This window comes from Parus major, chromosome 2, assembly GCF_001522545.3.
Source record: "Parus major isolate Abel chromosome 2, Parus_major1.1, whole genome shotgun sequence".
NCBI classification, from domain to species: domain Eukaryota; kingdom Metazoa; phylum Chordata; class Aves; order Passeriformes; family Paridae; genus Parus; species Parus major.
This window is the reverse complement of record NC_031769.1, coordinates 45622006-45645407: the sequence shown is the minus strand read 5'-3', so window position 1 is coordinate 45645407 and position 23402 is coordinate 45622006. Positions and strand designations below refer to the sequence as shown.

At 34.6% G+C, this 23402-nt stretch overlaps 1 protein-coding gene across 4 annotated transcripts in view; it reads right to left on the bottom strand.

Moving 5' to 3' along the window:
- The window catches only part of BBS9 (Bardet-Biedl syndrome 9), a 281332-nt gene that overhangs the window by 72197 nt on the left and 185733 nt on the right, over positions 1–23402 (bottom strand). For 2 of the 4 annotated variants that reach the window (XM_033511951.1, XM_033511953.1), the window contains one exon: positions 21933–22472. The exons of the other annotated variants lie outside the window; for them this stretch is intronic. Coding sequence is in view for 1 of the 2 variants with exons in the window: in XM_033511953.1 (XP_033367844.1) it covers positions 22468–22472 (5 nt within the window). In the remaining variant the exon portion in view is untranslated. Of the gene's footprint in view, positions 1–21932; positions 22473–23402 lie in introns of those variants that run through there. 4 annotated transcript variants of the gene reach the window in all.

Sequence of the window (23402 nt, the reverse complement as noted above, 5' to 3'; positions counted from 1 at the left end):
TCAATTTCAGTCATGCTTCTTACCACAAGAAGGTTAAATTAAAATTATTAGAATATGTACAAGTGTGTGTGCACATATATATATATATATATATATATATATGACATTATTATTAAGAAATAGATTTGTAGACAAAGATCCTATAAACCACTGGGGAAAGCCTGACATTCTACAGGGTTTTATATAATAATTACCTTATAAAACTTTAAAACCTATAGATATTAATCAGTGAACACGGTAACACCAACGATGTTTGTACTGGAACAGTTCCTTAACTTCCTTGAGAGGAGTCATAAACCAGTTTCTTTAATGTACTATGAAGGTTCTGGATACAAAGCAGGATCACAGGCAGAACACCCATCTCTTCATCTAGCTATATTTTAGGTCCCCTTTTCCCAAGGGAAATATTTCCCTGCCTGCCTTACTCAAGCCTCTTTGAAGCTACCTTCAAAGCTACAACCAGCCTCTGAGAAATGAACTTCTTGTTAGAAACTGCAGGTGGTGAGGTAAGAAAAGGTTTGCAATATAACTTTTTATCAGACTCAGACATTTAAGATCAATATGAAGGCAGTAGAGAAGCCAATTTTAATTGATTGCGAATACAGTTCAGTGGTTGTTCTGAAGAAAGATTTTGATTTACTTGTTTTATGACGAGAGCATGGCCATGCCAAATACTATTTCCCAATACTGCAGAGACTTAAACGAAACACATGTTGAATATATCACTCTGAGCCATTCATTTATCATCTTTTATGGAATTTGAGGGATTTACTTTCTTTTAGGGGCCACTTTCTTTTAACTATGAACATTTTATCCAGTTCACAGGGCATCAGCTATTCAGAAGAAAACTGGAAAAGGTCAATACACATAGCCAGCAATTACAAAACCCATCCCATGCATTGCATTTCACTCTTGACCCAATAATTTCCCTTTCCCGACCTTGATATTTCAGAAAGCATGGGTATTTTTTATATCTGATAGCTCACAGGACTATCATTAGCCAGCTTTCACAGTACTATGCTTTGACCACTTTCCAAGGTGTGGGATCCAATCCAGTATCTGACAACATTTCTAATCCCCTCTAGAAAAGCCATTAGCTGAAATGTACAAAACTGCTGCAAGGTTCTTGTAGCAGTTAAGCCCCACATAAAACCATTTGGCAAACTGGGGAATAAGCTCAAGAGACATCTGTGTAAGTTACCTGTGCTTCCTCTGCACATCTTTTCACCTTTCAGCCAGCTTTATGTTTGAGCAAAGGGGGTTAGATTTACAGAGAACCAACGGCCCATTGGCCTCCATAACTAACATGGAGGAAATGCCCTGTTATGCCTATTCACTTTCAGCCACTTTTCAAAAATAAAGTACATAAGATTACTTACATGTGCCTTGACACTCTGCTTTACCCCTGTGGGTTTCCTACTCTGTCTGTCAAAATAGTGCAGGAGTTTAAAAACTTTCAATTGAATAACTAATTATTCTGTCTACCTCACTTTTTATTAAAATTTTGTTTCAAGTCACATTTAACTTCAAAATAATTATTTTCAGATTTGGCCTCCTAATTTGGAATCCGTTTCAAAAGTAGATTAACAGAGATTTTGTTGAAGTTACCTGTAATCTACAGTTTCATAAAATCACCCATGTAAATCTGGAGGATAAGACGGGTTGTTGGTAATCTGAATTTACAGAACAGAATTTGGTCTGTTTACTGTGAAGGGTTACCTTTTAAATTTTACTTACACAGATTGCCTTTTTTTGAGATAATTCATTGTAAAAGTAACAAATCTCATACTCACTTTTACACAAGATTGCAACGCACTGAGTTAGTAGCAAGAATAAATCTCATGATGTATTTCAGTTTCAGTTACTTAAATACCATCTCAGTGCACTGAATTCTGTTGACAGTTGCCAGGAATTTTGTAGGACAAATTGACAAGACACACTGCAAGTTTCTGCAGTTAGCATTCAAATATTACCCATATAAAACATTATTTCTAGTTATTTAAATGACAGTGCAATACCTAAGTCAAGCCTTACAATGAGAACAATTAATCTTGTGGCTTTGACACTAGGCTGGCACTGACAGGTAGAGCCAATCTAATTAAAATTACCCTATGCTTTCAGGATATCTTTTGAAACATATTTAAGAAGTCCCTTTGAAAAATGGGCCATATTTTTTTACTCAAAATTACAATTGCCTTTTCTAGTTCTATCTCATTTATAGTAGCACAATAGTAAGATAATCTTGAAAAAAACTATTTTAAAACTTTAGACCGCAATCTGCACTAACATAATTCAGGAAAAAAAGAGGAGCACATATAGAGATAGGTGATTCTAAAACAAATATAACAATGGAAAGATTGCACTAAGCACCTGCAAAGTGAAACCTAGGCATATTAAACACAAAAAACTAACACAAACATGTAAGGAGAAAGCATCTCCTGCTATTTTGCACTCTCTAAATTGTTATAGCCATTTCATGTCTTTTAGACTTCTCTTATCCAGTGGCATATGAATTGTATTTCAGTTACATACTAAATCAATACCAAGACAGTATGAGACTTTTCATTCGTATGATTCATACAATAACTGAATAAAATAGTCTAAATCAAATCTTCTGCTCCAAACAGGGTCAACACTGAATTCAGATCAGGTTGCTCAGGGTTTTACCTAATCTTTCTAGGCCTGACACCTCCAAGGAAGGAGATGCCAGAGTTTCACTTAGAAGCCAATAACAAAGTTTTAACATCATCATCATGAGAAGTTGCTGGGTTTTTCCTTTTATATAATTTGGGAACCTCTCCGGTTTCAATTTACAACCGTTGTATCCTCTCCTCCTGCCTTGCAGCTCTGTGAAAGCCAGGCTCTTTCCTCTCAAAAACTCCTCTTTAATACTGACAAACTACATTCAAGGTCCATCCTAAGCATCCTCTTGTCCAGGCTAAACAAGTCCCATCGCTTCTACTCCTCTTCACAGAAAACCTCCAGCACTCCGTTTCATAGTCCACTGCTGCTCTTAGACAACTTTACTGACATCTTCCTTGTAGTGGAAGGGACCAAAACGGAACAGTTTGGCCCATGTGTATATTTTCATGTTTGCTTGGGATTTTTGACAGCAGGTTTGCTTGTTTGGGTTTTTTTAATGGGTTTTTTTGGGTTTTTTAGTACAATCACTTGAATTAATCTAAATGTAGCCATTAGTCAGAAATATTAAGATAATGGACTATTAAAAAGGACATAAACCTCACGGCCTAAGGCCTGATACTGTTATGAACTCCTAAGATAAGGGATATCCTCTTCTGAGTATACAGTTTATTTATACTGTATTTATATCAATATCTGTCAGTATATACTGGTTTCGGAGTGTTCGTTTAACCAAGAACTATATTTCAATACCATTTTGTTAAGAGTGCAGGTATAGCTTAGAAATAACAGATCTCCTGCATGCAAAGGACTAGAATGTTCCCATAATAGTTTTGTTATTCAAAAAATAAATTGTCAGAAGTATCAAAATCCACACCAACTTTTCATATTTTACTCCTCATTTTCTCTAGCTTGCAATATCTGTGGATAAATTCCTGCTATAACTATTCTATTAAACAAAGTACTAAAATCACTCTGTGAACCTGCTTGGGTTCTTCCTCACTTTGGACCACCCATACACAAGGTTCATGCTGTACACTACTTTCTATATTCACAGTAGAGAAAAATCTGTTTCAGCACTATCAAATGTAATCCTTCTCCATTGCTGCATTTTAAAAAACATCACCTTTGCCTTCATACATCTCATTCATTATTTTCTCATGTCACACTTTTCACTGGAAGTCTTATGAATATATAAAACTTTTTCAGACTAAAACACCAAAACCCCAGAAAACCCTACCAAGCTTGCTGTAACAAAGCTTGCCTTATTTGCTTTCATGTTGATCTCTTCTGTTTATCAGTATCTTCAATCTTCTCTCTCAATTAATATAATGTCTTTGGAAAGAAAAAAGTGCCTTAAACCTTTTTATAGGCAAAAATAATTATTGCAATGCATGAGTCCTATTATATACAAAAAGCAATGCAACAATTACTTCCTTTTTTAGAAAGAGGTTAACATCACTCTGTGGGCTCCTTGTCAAGTTCCAGCAGTTACAAAATGTCCTTGTGTAATGTATCAGCATTCCTGAAGTTTTGTGAAACTGGGGAGGGGAAATCAATATTAAAAATCAGGGAGCTGGAGCCTTCACGTGAAATACAGTTTTGTTCCTACCACAAAGCTAAGTGGTTTTGATCTTTCTGAACTTCTCAATCATGTGTGACCAAAAAATTCTTTGCAATGAATTATGTTTGCCGTCTATGTTAATGAAAAGCCAACATGCATAATTTATAGAAGCTAGGAACCAAACATTAAAAAATAAAGTCATAAAAAAGCCATAGGAGTCTTTAATGGCAGAGTTCTCACCATCTAAATGGAACTGTTATACAATATTTTTCTGTCAGATTTATTAGGTTTTATTTGAATATGTTTGACTTCGCCATGATGTTTGTACAAAAATTCCAAAGAGCGAAAACATTAAAAACCAATAAAATGAAACAAATGAATGGTCACAAGAAAAACACAAAGTCTGTAGAATACTTAAATTTCTTTTTAAGATGGTATTAGGCTTAATTCTCAGCCATAAATATCTAAAATACAATGCCCCTCTTTCACAGAGGGGTATCCCAATATTTTACTCTCTTTTCTGCTTTTATGCTGCTACTCTTCAGTACAATGATTTCCTGTAAGGAGTTGTATTCCATCAAATTAACTGTCATCCTCTTTCTTTAATGTCAGAGAAAGGCTTCTTCCAGCAGGAATTGAAAAAGCAATGGAAAACAAGAAAAGGTCTGAATCCTGAGCCAGAAGCATCAATAAGGAGCATTTCCATTGGCTTACAGAACTTCAAAGTATCAGTTCCTGCTTTTGGGACATATTATTTGCTTGGTATACAGAGAAATTAGCAATAAGAATTACCTCTCACCATTTTAAAATCAATATATGTTGTTTGAGCTTGTCTACTTGAGGTTTTTATCTATGCCATCTTGCAAACTGGAACTAGTAGAGCAGCGAGTTGACCTACTACCACACTAAGTGCTAAGTTGTCACTAATTTCATATGACAATGCAACTTGCTTGAGATGTATTAATACAATTTCCAGATAAAACAACTTCTTTGTACATCTGAAGAATTTATTTTCCAAAGTACCTTTAATAACCAAACAGCAAGATCTTAACCAAAATGTTGTATTGATAGCAAGCTTGAAGGTATGTTTTGGGAAAGCATTACAAACTACCAGTAAAACAAGCTTATTCTGTGCTGATGCAAATTACACAATTATGAATGAAGTTGAGTAAGATTAGACTGCTTAAAGGCAACTTCTGTAAGCAGAGGAATGGAATAGCTTCTACTCTGAAAACAACTCAAGAGTTGGGTCTCATTCCCAAGGAAAGTATAATCTGACTGAACTGTTTCACAAGCAAGCTGGTTAGAGAGCACAAAACACCACTTACCTACAAGAAAAACTGAATTGTCAGTGCAGATGGGCAAGAGCTCCCTTGAACAATACTCCTCCTTGCTTTTTAAAATCAGTAACTGAGAAATGCATCCTCTCCATTTATTACTACAATATTCCTTATCATGGGGAAAAATCATGGGGAAAAGGTATTGATTTGGAGAGAAGCTGCTATAAAATTCATTGCTAAGTTTAATAAGATAAATCATTAGATCCTACATTGATTCTAGTGATAACTATGGATTACAAATCCAGAAACAACCAACTGTTCACCCTTTCTCCTAGCTAACCTGCTACATTTTGGCATTTCCTGTTTGCCTGTGGTAGGTCTGTCCAGAGGTTACAAAGAAAAGAAGCTAGTAGAAAAACATGTACTCCTCACCCTGATAGCCATCTTTTTTCCCCAAGCATAGTTTTTATGGTAAACCAGCCTTCTTCCTTATAAATATTTTAACACATAAAACCCACTTCTCAGGGTCAGTCATAACAAATTCATCATCTTTTTTCCAAGAAGACATACATGCAAAGACCTGTTCTGCAGGTTGTCAAAAATAATTGACTAATTTTCTTAAACAGCTGAATGACAAGAAGCACTGACAAGACATTACAAGACAAAATTATGGTTTTTCCCCCAACATGGAAGTTTTATTGGGAAAATTAACTGAATAAAAAAAATACTCAAATTATTGTCAGGCATTTGCTTCTTCTGCAGCATCTAAGAGTTAAAATCATTAAATTATCTGCTTCAAAGTGTTGGTTTGGCTGTTATTATTACAGAATTTAAGTCTTCAGATATTTGAAAGCCCCACTAGCTTCATACAAAAAGCATAAGCAATTCCATGTATTTCTTACGTTTCACTATGACATTATCTCCATGATGATTAAACAGATCATGAATTGAAGAATTAGAATAATTCAAATTGTTCATTTCATATGGGATCACTTTCAGTACCACTGGATATAGGGATCTTGATGTCTTTCATCAGTGTAGCAGTGGGAAGAAATCAACACCATAAAAAATATACAAAGAATTTGACAGACGTTTCTGACACTTCCATCATATTTAATTACATTCCTCTCAGATTTCTATGGCAAGATTCAGAACTGACATTGACTTCCATTAATGTCTTGAGATATATTTAGAACACACAGAGTTATATCTTTGGAAATTTTAGGCCTTAACTACTATTAAATTTTAAAGAATTTTGCATTAGAAGCCTGGACACTAGAAAACAACTAGCAACTCTGGGCTGACAACCTCAGAGGACAAAAATTAAAATAACTATATATCCTTTGATTCAGTTTCTGAAATAAATTACAGATATACCATGACAATATGGCATGAAGGAATCTGACCATTGCTGTGTCTGATTTTCCTTTTCTTTGGAATACACCGTTAAATAGACAACGTAGTAAATCATATGGATTCTTTAGTAAGTACTCAGTGAATTTAGTGTCACAAAATAAGTTGTTTATGACTTGGAATCAAATTATAAAATCCCATAATAAGGGATTTTTCTGTGTCCTTCACCCAAGTCTTCTAAAAGACTGTTCATGCAAACTATGCAAATGTAACCTCCAACACAAGTTAAGCACAGACCCATCAATTATGGTTTAGCTGCCCATAAGGAAAACAAATACATTGTATACAAGATCACTTACCACTCGTTATAACCTTTCACAAATTAAAATTCCATAACTACATTATTTATTACTTAACAGACTACCACCCTGAGTAACTAATTTATTCATTGATGTTAAACAATTTAGTTAATAGTAAATCCAATACTTTAAAGCCACAGATTTTGCTAAGGTACCTTTTGCAGTTGAAGTTTGCATTGCTGCAATGACTCGGATCCAAGTAATCATTTGGCTAAATTCCAATCAGGATTCTACTGTGTTTTGCAAATTCAAAGCTTCATGACTACAAAATTAAAATTATTCCTGAATGTGAATAAAAATAATTTTTTAACTCTGCAAATGTAATAGCATACTTATAATACCCTGGAAAATACTTAAAAGTTCTTTCTTTACCAATACATAGCAATAAACTCAGCCAAAACACCACTTTTGTGTCTTAATCACTGCAAAGTAAAATTAATATCAATATCAAATAGGTCCATTTGATTCCACTTAAATATCGCTAACACTTTCTTTCACCATTTTTTTTTTTTAGAGAGAGACCAAAGGAAATTAATGCAATCCCATACTTTAATAGGAAAGTAGATCTCTATGCTTAACATAACGAACAAACTTGAATAGTTTCTAATCAGGTCAAACTGTCAGTAAGGGTCCTGTCTCATAATCAGGGTTCAGGAGAACGAAACTACTACCTCATTATCTTATGCAGATATTCTAGATGGCCAAACATTACTTTTACAGTTGATATCCTTCTCACTACAGAAGTCTGATTTGATCAGGCACTTTTGATGCTTTGATGGAAAGACAGAAAATTACTTCAGTGATTGAAATCATCAGTGCTAATAAAAAGGGAACTGAAAGAGATGTGTATGATGCACTGCTGTAATTAATTTTTATATTTTTTTTAAATTAAACTCTGAGCTATGGATCATAAAATAAAAATTTATTTTGGCTAAGACAGAAATATATGTATAAACTTGCTACAACTTGCAGCTGAAATTATACTTTTCAACATAGCCAGAACAAAATAAAGCAGTAAATGAAGCACAATCAACAAGACGACACAATGACAAACCCAAAAATCTCATTTGTGATGACCACAGGTATCTGCAAATACAGATAAAATTTATGGGTAGAAGCTTCAAAAGTAATACTAAGTGAATAGTAAGTAAAAGGAATACTTAAAGTTATACTAAGCATGGTTGTATCTAAATAAAACAGAATTTCATCTTACGCATTTCTGTGGTCTGAAAACAATAAACACAAAATTGTAAGACAGCTGGCAGATTTTCACAGCTCAGGAAGTGACTATGTCTTTCAATGCCTCAAACCCCAGTATTAGTCAGGATGAGTATTCACACTCTTAACCTGTTTATTAGTGATTTTTAATGTAGCTATCAAATAATAAACAAGTGTACATTTATTCCTTTGATCAGCCTGAAAACAAGCCCTCCTTAAAAACAAACAAAAAAAAAAGCTTTATATTATCTTCCTTCACATGTTGCAACCTTAATTGTACGGTAAAGAAGCATTTGAGTGAAAAAAAAAAAAACAAATAAAAACACACCACCAAATCAAAAACAACTAACAGGTAACCCTAAAGAGCCTGTTTCTACTTTACTACTTTTCCCATTTAGACTTTTTAACAGTGAGAAGAAAAACACAACTCATACAAAAAATACAAATCTTCCCATAAAAGTTCCTTCCCAGGTTGACTGTTAGATCATATGGGAATTTAGTACAAAGACTTAGACTTGTGCAAAACTTCCAGTTAACACTATAATGACTGAAAATATTACATCTCTGTTAAACTGACTTTCTATTTATCGGGTCTGCAGGGGAGACTGATTCTGGACAAAATATTTAAGACTGAATAGAGACATGGCACAAAGAGAAGCACTTTTCACTTTATTAGTGAGAAAGCTTTGCCTTCTACACCTCCAATTTCATCCTAATACACAGATGATTTTATACCTATTTAAGCTGTCACTGTACACACACCATGTCCGTCATAGTCCTAAGTAGCAGAAAATTTTTAAGAGTTAAACTATTTACAACCACCATACTTTTTTCTTCCTGAAGGAAAACACTGCAGCATTATGTATTTATTTTACAATATCTATTGTTAAAGTTTTCACAAGGAAAAACTTTATAAGTTTTTATAAGTTTACGCAGGAGCTGTTGTCTGTAAAGGGAGTAAGGTTACAGATCAACAATCAAATTTTACAAGGGCTTTCACTGTCACCAAGGGGTCAGTTTAATTAACCCTTTATCAGTAAGGCTTTGCCTCAGGAATACAGCAATTTTCCAGTTCCAGAGAATTTTCCCCTTGCCTGTTCCAATAGCTTCACTTCTCAGAAATCTGGCTAGTGTTGCTGACTTCAATTTTAGATTTTTGCTAATTTACTTGTTAAAAATAGTACTTCTGTCTTAATAATGTACATTTTGAAATATTGCCCATTCTGTAGCACTTAGAGACATGTATGTGAAAAAAAAGGAAAAAAAGTAGTTAAAATATCCACTGCTTTCATGCACAGAACAGGACCAGAAATCTAATACAGTGTCAGCAGACAGACTGTTTCAGAACCACATCCACACAGTCTCTGGCAATATGTAAACTTGCTGCCTCACCCTTATATATTTTCTTCTTCAAAGCAGATACCAAAGAAATGAGTTTGTCCCCAGTTTTTTGACATCAAAGACATCAGGCCAAATTAATCCCTAGTGTAACTCGATGGAACTGGTCCTTGGTCTTACTCCCCAAGGAAAGCACTACTCCAAAAAATACATTTAATTAATATCCTCTCTCGTCTATAGGTTCCTATAGGGCTTTTAAACTTTTCCTTGTGGCATGCTCTTTGCAACAAGTCTAAGTTCATACAAAGGCCCCTTCTATCCTGGTGCTTTATTAGTGCTAGGAAATAATTTTAACGTGTATGTTAAGAGATGTTTCCACAAGAACACGGATAACAGAGTGAACACTCAACAGTGGAATTTTGCAACTAACATAAAGCAAAACCAAGGAAGTAGCTTTATGGTCTGTGACGGCATATGGAAAACTGGTGGAAGAGAAGGGGAAGCAATGGCCCAAGACAGATTGAAAAAAAAGTAAGTTTGACCACTATCTTACTCACAATAATAACCAAAGGCAAAACTCATATTAGCTAAAAATATATAGGATTAAGTTTTCATGAAGTGGAATAAAATTCTCTCAGGTCTCTCAAGCAGAGATTATTACTGAATTGATGTAAGCATATACCAAAGAGTCTTTCTGAAGAAAAGTCATCTTGAGTGTACATACAAGCAGAATCAAGATGCATGGGGTATTTTTAATTTGAGTTAATATAAGGAACACAGCAGCCAGGAAGAGAAAACTGAATAGAAGTGTAATCAAGACGAGTAATATAATCAGAACTGCATTCAACTTCTTGACATTAGAATTAGTCAAATCAGGTAAATAAAGACACAGGCTTGTTTTTAAAATCTTTTAACTGCCTCTGCACGTTATCATTTCTAGCTCTGAACTGAAGTGCAGGGATACTGGACAGCAGAGACACATGGATATTTTATGCTATAATTTGCAAATGTGTGCATTTTCTAAGTTTACTTGACAAAGAAAACCAAATAGACCCTCAAACTCATGCTCCATGATTCTGAAAACACTCTAAAAATTAGCACACTTAGCCACAAGAAAAATGTGGATTTGGATTTTATAGAGACAAACCATATAATTGTGAACTGTTATACATAACAAAAAAGATGTTTCTGAAATCTACTGCAACATCACTCAGGTCCTCAGATTGCCTAGAGCAGCAGGACCTAAGATTCCAAAAAGAAAAGATCAGTGTCAGACCATGAGACCAAAACCAATGCCCTTAGCAAGGTATTTGCCAAGTGATGCTAATACCAAATATAGAAAAACATTTGAAACTCAGTTCTTGGACTTTATCCTCTGCGTTATACTTGCTCTGGAAATAGCCAACTGAGCAGAATCACTAGCCATGGTAATACAAATGTCTTTGATTACAATATATCCACAAGGTCAGAAAAACCTCTATTATCTAGAATTCAGTTTCTGGAAACATTTTAAACTAAATCTCATTTTACACACCTGATAAGAATATGACTTAATAGAATATACTATTTGTGGTACGATGTGATCTTCTAGTATGAAGGTCATGCCAAACATTCCATAATATTTCATTATTTTCTCATGTTTGAAGGGTTTTTATATTAAAACAAATTCAGCATTTATTGTACCATATTTTCAGCTGCCATGATTCCTGAGGTACAACATGATTTTTGAAAAAGAAATTAAAAGCAGTGAGAGCTTGAAAACAAATTTAAGATGGTGCTTTTAAAATCTCTTCCCCCCAATTTAAGCGATCTCACAACACACACCCAACTCTTAGCACAATAAAGTAACTGATTATTTTCAAAACCATTCTAAGATACAGCACTGAAATGCTCTTGCATGTCAACAAATGGGAGTAATATATTATACATACTGTTAATTTGTATTTTCCAAAAAAATTATAACTCAGGAGAAAAGTCCATTAGAACAGCACTCAAAATCACTGTTCACCTGAATGCATTCTGCAGAGAAAGCTCTCCTCATAACATGGAAAACAACACAATGTCAGGGTTCTGTAAATGATCTTCTTATCAAGGGATAAGCTTTCTAACTCTACAGCTCTTGCTCAATTAAAAATTCAGCAGCAGCTTCCAAAGGTCATGGAGCAGGTAGATTATCCTAATCATACTCACATTTTGGTGAGACCCTAGATGTGCTGCATCAAAGGGAAGGTACTCCAACCTACTTCAGGGAAGGAAGCTCTCAGCCCTGGTATGAGGTATTATTCCATAAGCAGTCCCACTGGTCAGCAATTATAGAAGAGCAGCAAGAGGTAGTAGAATTACCAGTCATACAGCTCTTTTCAATTCTCAAGGAATAGCTATGTTTGTTTGACTTGAAGTACAGCTTTTAAGAAAATATTTTGAACCCTAAATCTTATCTCTGATCCTGACTTTCTGCATGACCTTGGGTAAATTTCAAACTTATTATACTTCAGCTCCTTCTGTTCTAAAATGAATGCAGCATAACATACACACCTCTATAAATCTCTATCCTGCTTAGATGAAAGGCATTTTGCAATGTAAGTGCAAAATCTTGTTCTTTATTAAAGGATGCTTCTACCACAGCCCTTCATTTAACGTTGTTAGGGCCACCCTTTACCTTTAAATCTAGAAAGACAACTATTGATTAATGACCACATCACCTCTGTAAGAAATATAAAAGCAATATAAACTTGCCTCTGCCTGACAGATCAGCTGTCTTAAGCAGTCACTTGAGTAATTTTATCTATTTATCCTAATGCACCCCCAGTTCAGCAGTTTCCAGTAGTCTTAAGTACATACACTTACTTTAGCCAATCCTAGTTCCTCTGTGGTATGCTGGGACTAGTTCCTGAGGTGCTCTCAGCTATAGTTTATGAGTTACTCAGAGGCTCTTTTACAGATTAGTTCTTTCATCCTCCCATTTAGGTTTTTCAGCTCATTGCAAACACAGGTTCAAATTTCCTATCCAACAGGTGGGACTAAAAATAGATAAATATTTATAATAAAAAATGAAATATCATCTTGAACTACAAAATACATAGTTAATACTTATTATTGTAAGTATACTAATAACTGAAGATACCCTATTAAACTTGATAGGAATCTGCACTATTCAGGGCAATATTGGCCAGTGAATAGTGTGGGATAAAATTATGCTGAATTCAAAGACACCATACCATGAACAATGTGCTGTTGGGATTGCTGTAGATCTTAGTACTGAATGCAATTTACTACTCAGAATTAATACCTACCTTCAAATAGCAGGGACTGAAAAGATACATTAATACTTATTAGTAAGTAAAAGAAGCACATTAGTAATCTATTTTTGGAGTATATTACTGAAAGAAATTTCCCAGTTATTATAGACACCAGTTACATGGTGTTGCTAGCAGTAATTTCATAAGTTACCAAAATTCATCTTAAAACTACACTTGATCTGAATGAATCTTACTAGAAAGCTGTTTAAGAGCATCACTGTGCTTTGTAGATGGCAAAGGGGTTCCTTATTTAAGAACTATTTTATCTTGGAAAGAAGTAATAAAAAGCAAGACATTCAGCTAGAAAGTAACAGTCTATCTGAAGCAAGTTATATTTATCCAAGACTTTATATATTTAATAATCAAGTGTAGGTCTGCTAAAACATACCATCCTCTGCTAAAATTACTTATTAAAAATAGCACAGAGAGGGAGAGTAAAACTGTAAGAATGATACATGCTTGGTGACTGAAAAACATTGTATTAGCCATAGATCAACGGACTGAAATAAGCAGACTGTCAAAACAGACAGGAGCAAACTTTTGCATCCCAAATTTGAGGACAGGTTTATAACACGACAATAAATTATAACTAAGGAAGAATGCACACAAATAACTTTTTCATCCCTCACAACAAAAATTTGTAACAAACAGTAACCAACTACACACTGAAGTTAAAATCTATGCATTTAAGAATGTCAAATGCAGTTTCTAAGACATTATTTTTCTAATAAAAAATAATGAGTACAAAATATAACTCCTCTCCACTTGCCAGTTAATAAACTCATCTCTAAATTATTATAAATTAAACAAACAAACAAAACAACCTAAAAACAGCAACAAAAAAAGCCTATCATACCCAAACACAAATCCCCCACACCCCTGCAATTCCATGCAGCAGTTTTTGTAGAAGAGCAGTATTATTTATTTTTCTAACAGCTGTAAAGATCTCTCTTCCTAAAACAAGCAAAAGATGCAAGGCATCCCCTAATTGTGAATCTAGGTCTAAAAGGAACCTCTAAATCCCATGAAGCCTCAAGGTAAACTCAAGTTTCAAGGTACAGTGGAGTTGTTGGAGGTATTTCTTTACCTATATATATTATTCTTTGAATGCATCAGTATCTGCATTATTTAGACATTGACAGCACCAAATATATTGTCTAGTCATACACAGAAAGTGCCCTAAAAAGGAAATGAAACCACATTAAGAATCATTGCTTTAAAAACCCAGCCTAGCCTGAAATAAGGGAAATTAATAGTTTGTCATCAAATATGCTTCTGCATCTAATATCCTACATTTTTCTGGAAACAAATATTAAAAAAAATTATAGCCAATGGACATTATAGGCAGTGCTGCCAGGCCACTGCGTGGGTAAGTCAGATGTGCAAGAATTTGTAGAAAACAAAGACACCTAATGTTGAGGGTAAACACTCACTGCTATCTTGCTCATTAATTTACAAGAAGTCCCACCATTGGACTCAGTTCCTTTAAGCTTTCCTTTATACTACATTTTCTTTCTTGCCCCTAGGACATTTCTTGAGTGTAGATAACTAACTTTTCTGAAGAATCAGAGGCCTAAACTTCAGCATCCACAGATTTGCTAAAGTATAGTCTTCCAAGAGCTTCACTGTTTAAATTAATTATAAAATAATTTGCAAGAGCTATAAAAACAACTATCCTTTGTTTAGTGAAAGAGTTTTACACACCAAAGTAATCAATAAATTATCTGTATGATCTTCACAGCCTCTGTCTCCCTCCCCTTCCTGTGCATCCAGTGGGTACAAATGAGGTCTCTATTACATATCCAGGATTCCTATTCTTTTCTTCCAATTACCACATTGCTCTGAGTTTTTCCTTCTCTCTGAAACACTTGGGAGAGAAGTAACCTTTTTTCAAGTGGCTGTTCAACAACCAGATGACCCTTGGTCATCTTCACTTTATGATCTGTTCAGTTCTGATGAAAATTGTAATCAACAGAAACATTTCTTAAAAAGGGTAGTAGGTTGTTTAGAACTCAACACTGGGAAAAAATTAAGAATGAAGTTTAAGCCATTTTTTCAACAAAGATGTTTCTCTTTGAAAAGGTTATAAGTTTCATAATATAACTGGATGGACCTGTTCTCTAGACCTACCCATCTTTTCTCTCAGAATGCAAAATTTTTTCATTGCTAGCACTGTGCCATGAGCCTGGAATTCTACTCAGAAAAAGTCTCAGAAAAAGAGGCAAGGATGCAAATACTTTTCCAATAGAAATGAAATTTGCAGTGTGATAAAAGTATATGCAAGGAGCTAACAATCTGAAGCCAGTATGCATAAAGTGTAGATACACACATTCCCTATGGAAAGCTTTAAAAGCTCTGCAGGAGCTACAAATAGCAGTGAGGCCTAAAGGAAAGCCAAGGAACACTTGGAACTTCTGAGAAACTGAATGTCAACACAATATCATTTATGAAAGTATGCGGTAAATTCTGAGAAGCTGCCTTGCAAGTCTCAGTTCAACCAATGACTTTAACAGGAGCTTAATTGGTTTTCCTGCTACCCTTCTTCTTGAGCTTGTTCTATTTTGACCATTGAGTGAAAAGCAACAGCCAGTGTAAATCTCCTAATCCGTCACTCATGACATTTAAACAGACTGTGTTGTCGTGAACAGCGTGACTCAGGTTAAATTTCCATTAAATACTTCCCTGCTTTAATTATTTTTTCAATGAAAGTTGACACTAGTAACTCAAAAAAAAAATTTAAAAATCCCATCATAAGCAGGCAAATAGACTGGAACTCTATCATGAAGCTGTCACTAGGCATAGTGAAGAATTCACTGTCAGGTGGTATTGGGTGGTTACTCATCAACAGAAGAAAATTCATCATATTTAAAGGCTCACCTTTTCGGTCTATATGAATTACTGCTGACTGTGACATAGTTATTTTTTCAAACAGTTAATACCAGAGTTCAGAACCACCAAAGAACTCTGAAAATTCCAGACATTAGAAAAGCAATGCAACACAAAGATTAGTGTCAAATACTTTTATCTGTATTAGAGCCAATAATTCCAGGTATAATGGATCCTACAAACATGTGAGAATATGCTTAATATTCATACTGTGATGGCAATAGGAATAAGAAGAGCCTGCACATACAAAAGGACTGTTAACACCTTTAAATTCCAGCTTGGTGCATGAAATAATCACATGCATAAATGCATTCCTACTCAGTATAACAGTCCACTGATATTAAAACACATTCTGGAAACCATTCACTTCAGCAGTCTGAACATCACAATTATCACATTAAAAGAGGTGACTAATGAATTGGGTACACATGTGGCTACTCCATCATAAAATCCTAAAAGCTTCAGTGATTTAAATGCCATTACGAAGAGAGATAGTTGAAAAATCTGGACCCCATTCATTTGCATAATAAGTATTAGACTATAAAATGTGATTTTCTCATAATTATTAGGCAGTAAAAAGGTATTTATTCTCTTTTTATGTGGCTGCTACTGTTTTCAACCACTGGAGTAACAGTTGAAAATAAATTCAAAAAATTCACAACTGCAGGAGGAGTTACTAGATAAATATAATAATTTTAAGAAAAACTAAGCCTTACAGAATCATACCAATGACAAAATGTAGACAATTCAGCAATATTTCCTTTGGTTGGAATGAAGACCATCCAATATCCAATTGACATCTGATAAAATATAAACTAGTAAAAAATTATTCAACCTGACCAAAATCTGAACCTAATTTTACAAAATGTGATGACATTAGAATTAGATGAGACTTTAAGCAAGCTTTTTCTCCTGCATTCCACTTTATCAACAGTACACTGAACAAATTTTGAGGCAAGAGGCTGAAAATCTCAGCATTTGTCATACATAGAAGGAAGTCTTTTGCTTTCTATTTCATGTGTTACTCAAATTACATCATTATCAAACATGAAGGAAAGAATAAGCTGTTTTAGAAAATCTAGAGAAGTGGCCAGTATCTCTGGGAGATACAGGGAATAGGCAGACATTTATGAGGAAACTGGCAGCCTTTCCTTGCCATTAAATACAAATACAGCCCCTGAAGAACTTTGGGGAGTTTTTTAACCTCTTTAACTCATAGGAGCGACATAACCAGGGAAATACAGCTAAGAAGTGGTACTATAACCTCTCCATCATCTGACATATGAAGTGTGCCACAAGATGCTAAACCTGAGCTCTGATGCCTTTTCCAAGAACTTCCCTTCTCTCAGAATGACTGTTAAACCCTAAAAAATAACACATCTCTAACTGAAGCAAAGACAACACATGCAACAAAAGGGAGATCAGCAAAAGATCAGCAGGCAGGGAAAGTAGTAATCTCTGAGTCTATTCAAGTAACTCCAGTCATCTCCCAATTCACTTCAATTTCACCCAACTATCTTTTGCTTAAACATAGAATTTCACAGTCTAAAATGTAGTCTTCCTTTTAACTCCTCAAACACACAGAAAATACAGGATGATTGGTTAAACACATATACGTAAAATCAGACAAGGCACCCATAATAATGAGATAAGCTAGAATTATATCAGCCCAATCCATTTTTGTTCATATAATGTAACCAGTTCTTCAGACTGAAAGTTAGCACAATCCAAGTCATGCACAAACAATTTTAAAAATTATATGAGCATATCCAACTTACACAGAGAAAAATTAAGAACAACTTATAAATTTGTCTGTTTTGTCATAGAGGTGGTTGTTTCTTGTAGTTTTATAACTGCCAAAGAACATAAAGATCTTATAATCCAACCTCAAGCACCTCTTGCAAAAAGCTATAGCATCAAGGGAAGTTTTGACTACACAGCATTCCTTGAATGAATGGGAACATAAGATCTTTTTACTGGTCTAAAACCATAAGTATGAGAATTCACAATGTTGATGATAGTATAACTTAAGAAAAAACTGAAAGTAGAGGATTAATTAGTTTGTTGTTTAGTTGGAGGTTTTTTTGTTTGAATATTCTAGTCAGAAGATCTATTCAGTAATGTATCATATGCATTGAGAGATAGAGAAAAGATTTTTATTGTGTGTTAATGGTATCAAAAGCATAGTTTTAGCTGCTAGAAAAATTTAAACAATCCCCTTCAACTGAGTTGCACATGAGCAGGACCACTATCTTAGACTAACTGATGCTGCTTCACAGACAGTTCTTAAAAAATAGTTATCTATTTCCCTAATGGACTTAATTTAATCCTCCAGTATGGTTAATGGTTATTTTTCCCAGAGAATAATATTATATATGACCATACAATCTTTTAGTGTTTTGATCTTAAGTCCACAGGCACACTTTTCAGGGAGCAGATCAGACAGCCTAAAAACTGAGTCTGAAATAAGACCAATTTTTTTTTTTTTTATGCATTAAAACCCACAAGAATTATTAGTTCTGCTTGTCAACTGCATTTTAATAGTTTTTACAAGTCTAATTCTGACATTGTGTGAGATATAGCAGGCAAAAAAAACCTAACTATAACTTATCAGGGAAAACACAAAGAAATGTAAGCTATCTTGAGTGATTCTCAACAGCTGCACTTTAAAAACAGAATCAGGACTGCAAGTGCATAAACTCTGATGAAAACAGTGATTTATTTTTAAGAATGTTGTACTTGGAAAATCATTATAAACCAAGGCAGAACTCAGCAATGGAAAAGCAGCTAAAAGAACTCCATATGGGCTCCATTTTTTTCACATTTTTCCCCCAAGATGAATCCTCTTGCCCTCACTGCTCTTTTCTGTGCCCCCAATTGTATTCATCTACCTCTCTTATATTCCTGACACCTCAGAGACCTGAGAGCTGCTCGTCTCTATCCTTCCCTTCCTTACAACTAATTATCCATCTGCTCGGCATTCAGATCCTTTCCAAAATTCCCACAGACATATGCATTCATATGTACATGCAGGACAAACTCAAACCCAGAGGAAATTAGGTCAGTAAGTGTTATTTGCATACTTGGATATGAAAATCAGTCTGGAAAAACAAGAGGCAAAATCATAGCAGTTGAATTCATTCTACATTTGATTCTGCAGACTGGATAGCCAAAGTGTCACAAGTTGAATTAAAATTATAGCAGAGATCCAGAAGTACCTTCTCAGGAATCTCTAAATTAAGGGTTGAAATACCTCAGTGGACATTTGATTCCAGACAGTAGTCCTGATCACTTGCCTAACGCAGTCTATGGACACAGAAAAATATCTTCAAAGTAAAGGGTCCAAAACCCAAAAAATCTGTGTTTAGAGCCAATAAGGACAGCAAGTAGGAAATATTGTAATTACATGTAAAAACAAGTGTTGGAACTTCATCCCTCTTCTTTATCAAAAGAATGACTGTCTACCAAGATTCTCCAGTTGGAATAGATCAAGGACAGAAGTCTTTACTGAAGACAGCCATTGTCTCTTTGTTAAAAACCTCTCTTTATTTTGGGTATGTATGGCTGTTATGCTGAGCTGTGCTCTGAATCAGACATTGGGGCTGTATTTTAATAATACTCAAAGAATGCAGCTCCAGGATTTTTCAGGCATATTCCCTCCCCCCCTCCCCTTACTAGGTAAGGGGTAGTGAAATAAGGGAACTTTCAGTCCAACAAACTTTCGTAGTGCATTTAGGGCATCTTTAAGGCTAATGTAGAGCATGAGCTCACTACTGTTTTCTTAGGAATTTTGTCCACTTCGTCTAAGTCCAATTTTAAACACCAAATCAGGTGTTTCCAATTTTTCCTTCAGCAAACATTGTGAAATCAATTTCAGTACAATACACCACCATGAAAAGATATTACACCACTGTGCAATACAATAGACAGAAAAACTACTGTATATATGCCTTAAAAATAAAGATCTAAGTTGTTCTTGAAAATTAATTATTGTCAATTGTGTCCTTTCATGATTGCTTTGTCAAAGAGTATACACTGTACAGTAACAGGACCTGAAAATAAGATAAACCAACTACTTCCCTCAGGAAGAAATTCTGTATGGTATCTCAGTGAACGTTTATTTGTAATTGCAGCCCCCCCATCACTATTCATGACATTGCCTAAGAAAAAACAGGCAGCAATTGTCAATCACACAGCCCAGAGAACAATAACCTGGAATACCATTTCAGAGGAAGAAAACTGAGAAAGACAGTAGAGGAAAAGTAATTCTGGCAGGAAGTTGAAGCTATAGGGTTTGCTGCCGCTTCCATACCTCAGGAGAAACCTCCCTTCTTGCCTACTTAAATAACTGCAACAAACACACAAAATCAACAAGAATACAAAGCACTTAAAATTTTGGCTCAGCACCATGCTAATAGATGATATAAAAGCACGAGGATATGAGGACAGTCAGTAGGTGCCATATGTTAGGAAATGCCAAACTCTGCATGCAAGGTACTAAGAGACCACAGCCTCTGCTGAAATACTTTGCAGGCGCTTGGGATGACGCCTCTGGTTGTGCACTGCCAGCTCTTACACAACACATTCCTGGAATGAGATCAGCGTAAATGAGCAAAGCTATCTTTAGTGTGGGACATAATGGGTTATGAATCAGGAGCACTGAAGACAAGCTGGTCTCTTTTTTAAAAAAAAGTCATGTTTCCAACATGTATTAAACACACCAGTAAAACAGTGACTGCAACTTTGAAAATATCACTGCAACCATTTATTCCACTTAACATACCACCTGTATGACAGAAAACAAAAATATGTGAATACAAATGGAAAGTAAAATTCCACCACAGTTAAATGCACCACACAGAGAGACCTTTTCATACAACATTATCAGTCAAAATAAGAAATGTCAGAAAACATAACGTCAGTGAAATTTACTAATAAAATTAAATTTCGTCAAGGCTGCAGCCAGAGGAGACAGCAATAAAATCTTGGTAAACAATCTTACACTGTGTTTTATAAAAATATCAGAGGAAGAAAATCTAGCACCATTTTTTGTTTTTATTTCAATCCTCAGTATTTCACTCTAATAGAGTTCTTTTTGCAATTAACTAGAGAATCAAATTAAGGGGGTTAGTCATCTAACTACCTACTAGGCAGGTGCAATCAAGTGAGTAGGTGACTAAATCCCAAAACACAGCTTTGCAATTAAACAGCTAAAAAAAAATTTGTGCTTACAAAATTATAGGTCATCTTTCAAAAACAACCCCTTAGGGTAAGAAGAAGAAGAAAAAAAAAAAAGAGAGAGAGAGAGAGTTCCTGATACTTTCTCTGAGATTTCAGTGCCCAAAGGCTTTACTGATAAAATTATTTTTTTCTTTTAGAATGAAACAAAGAAAATAATTTAAAATGAAAGGGACTTGTAGGAGGTTCCTCAGTAACAGCTATGCTTTTAATCTCCCATATAGGTTTGTGACGGATCTGATCCAAGTGAGACAAATTAATCTACAAACTTGATTAAACCAAAACTCTAGTTGAGGTTTCCCTGTTCTGTGGATCAAGTTATTAAATCACTTTGGACTGCACCAGCACAGATGTAATGTGCTCTTCTTTAGAGCCACCAGGTTTATAAAGCCATGATATCTTTTTTTTTTTTCCCTTTAGAAGCCTGTGGACAAATTCAAACTCATGAAGCCATCCAACCTGAACAATGTGGAGATAGAGCAAAGATCCCCTCTCTGTAACTACTGCAACATTTCTGTTGAATCAAAACTATGAAGTTTTATGGTGGATTATCAAATCAATATGGTTGCTTTCTGGGTCTTTTCATGATGTAGGTCTTTAAACTTCTCCTGCAAAGCCTATGAATCAGTGCAATATACAGCACTCCTTATGATAACTGAATATGGGCAAAAGGAAGCACAGAAAAGAGATACAGTATTTTACATAGACAGGATAATTTATTTTTCACATACCAACTTATAGAAAAATTAAACTACAAAAACATTTTTAAAAAAAATCAGGGTTTGTCCTACACATCATTTCAAAAAACAGTTTGATATACTTCACTAAAACATAATAAAGAACCAAAAATTCATGGTACACTGCATAAGAACAACTATGAATGCTGCAATTCAAAAAAGTTACAACAAAACACTTCAAGAGCACAGCTCCCTAGTGGCAGTGAAGTGCTTTAGCTTCAAAATACTTCTTCATTTAAACGAAAAAGCAGAGATAAATATTTACTGGACAAAGTAAAAAGATCAGAACATAGCTTGGGCCTCAGTTCTGCAAACCACGTATCTAAGAATAGCATCACTGCTTTATAAACTAACTTATTGTCATAGCTTTATGAACAGTACCCAAATCAAGCACAGAAGTTTGCTACAACATTTAAATATTCCATTTGTAATATTAAAAACATGCATACAAATGGTGAAACTAGAAATGATTACAAATACGTAGTTGAACCTAAACACTATTATAATGAATCTTCAAAGTTTTTGTTCTTTTTTTCTTAAGTATGCCTCTTTTTTTTATCCTGCAGAACAAGATGAGAGAATATAAAATTAAAGAAAATTTCAATTCAATTAAGAAAAAAGTGAGTTGAATTATATTTATCCCTTATACATCATTCTTCTGAGAAAAGGTTTTGCTTGTCAGACCAGCAATGCCTAAGAGAGGATGCCCTCAAAGAAGCACTTTTTCCCGAAATAATTTCTGTCTAAAGGAAATGTGCTTGCATCAGAGGGCCTTTTAGCTCTTATACCTAATAAGGTACAGCTGTATTTTTCCTTTCTCCATAGAAATAAGTTTCAATCAGACTGGGAAAAGTAAAAGTAACAGCCTAAAGAGGCAGTAAGGATAAGTGGCTATAGTAAATATTTTTAGATTGACCTTACGTACAGGGGAAGCTTTCATATAGAGGATAAAGTCATATCAAAGTTCTAGCTGGTCAGAAAAACAATAACCTTTTAAAGGAATCTAATATGAAAAAAAAAAGTATTTTTTAATAAGAACCCAATAAAAAATCCCAACCACATGAAAATCTAATTGTCTATATATTTGGCAAGTATTGAGCAAGTCATTCTTTCTTAAACCGTACCCAGATCCTGAAGTGTGCTGAGGATGTTATTAAAGGTTCACTTCATTGATGGATAAGTGTAAACATACTGCAAAACTTTGCACCTGAGCAATAAATTAAAGAGCTTGTTTCAAAATTATATTGAGACTTTCAAAACTTCCTATAATATTTGACTAGAGCTTGACTCTCAGACTAGAAGAATTCTAAAATTTCATTGTCTCCTGATTATTGCTATTTATGGATTTATAAAAAGGTTTGTAGATTAAAAAGTCTGCACAGCTCACAACATAGTTAACTTTTATTCTGCTTATATGAAAAATGCACCCACTGAATGGCAAACGTAATTGTGACTGCTACATGAAGACCAACTTTACCAGGCATCCATAA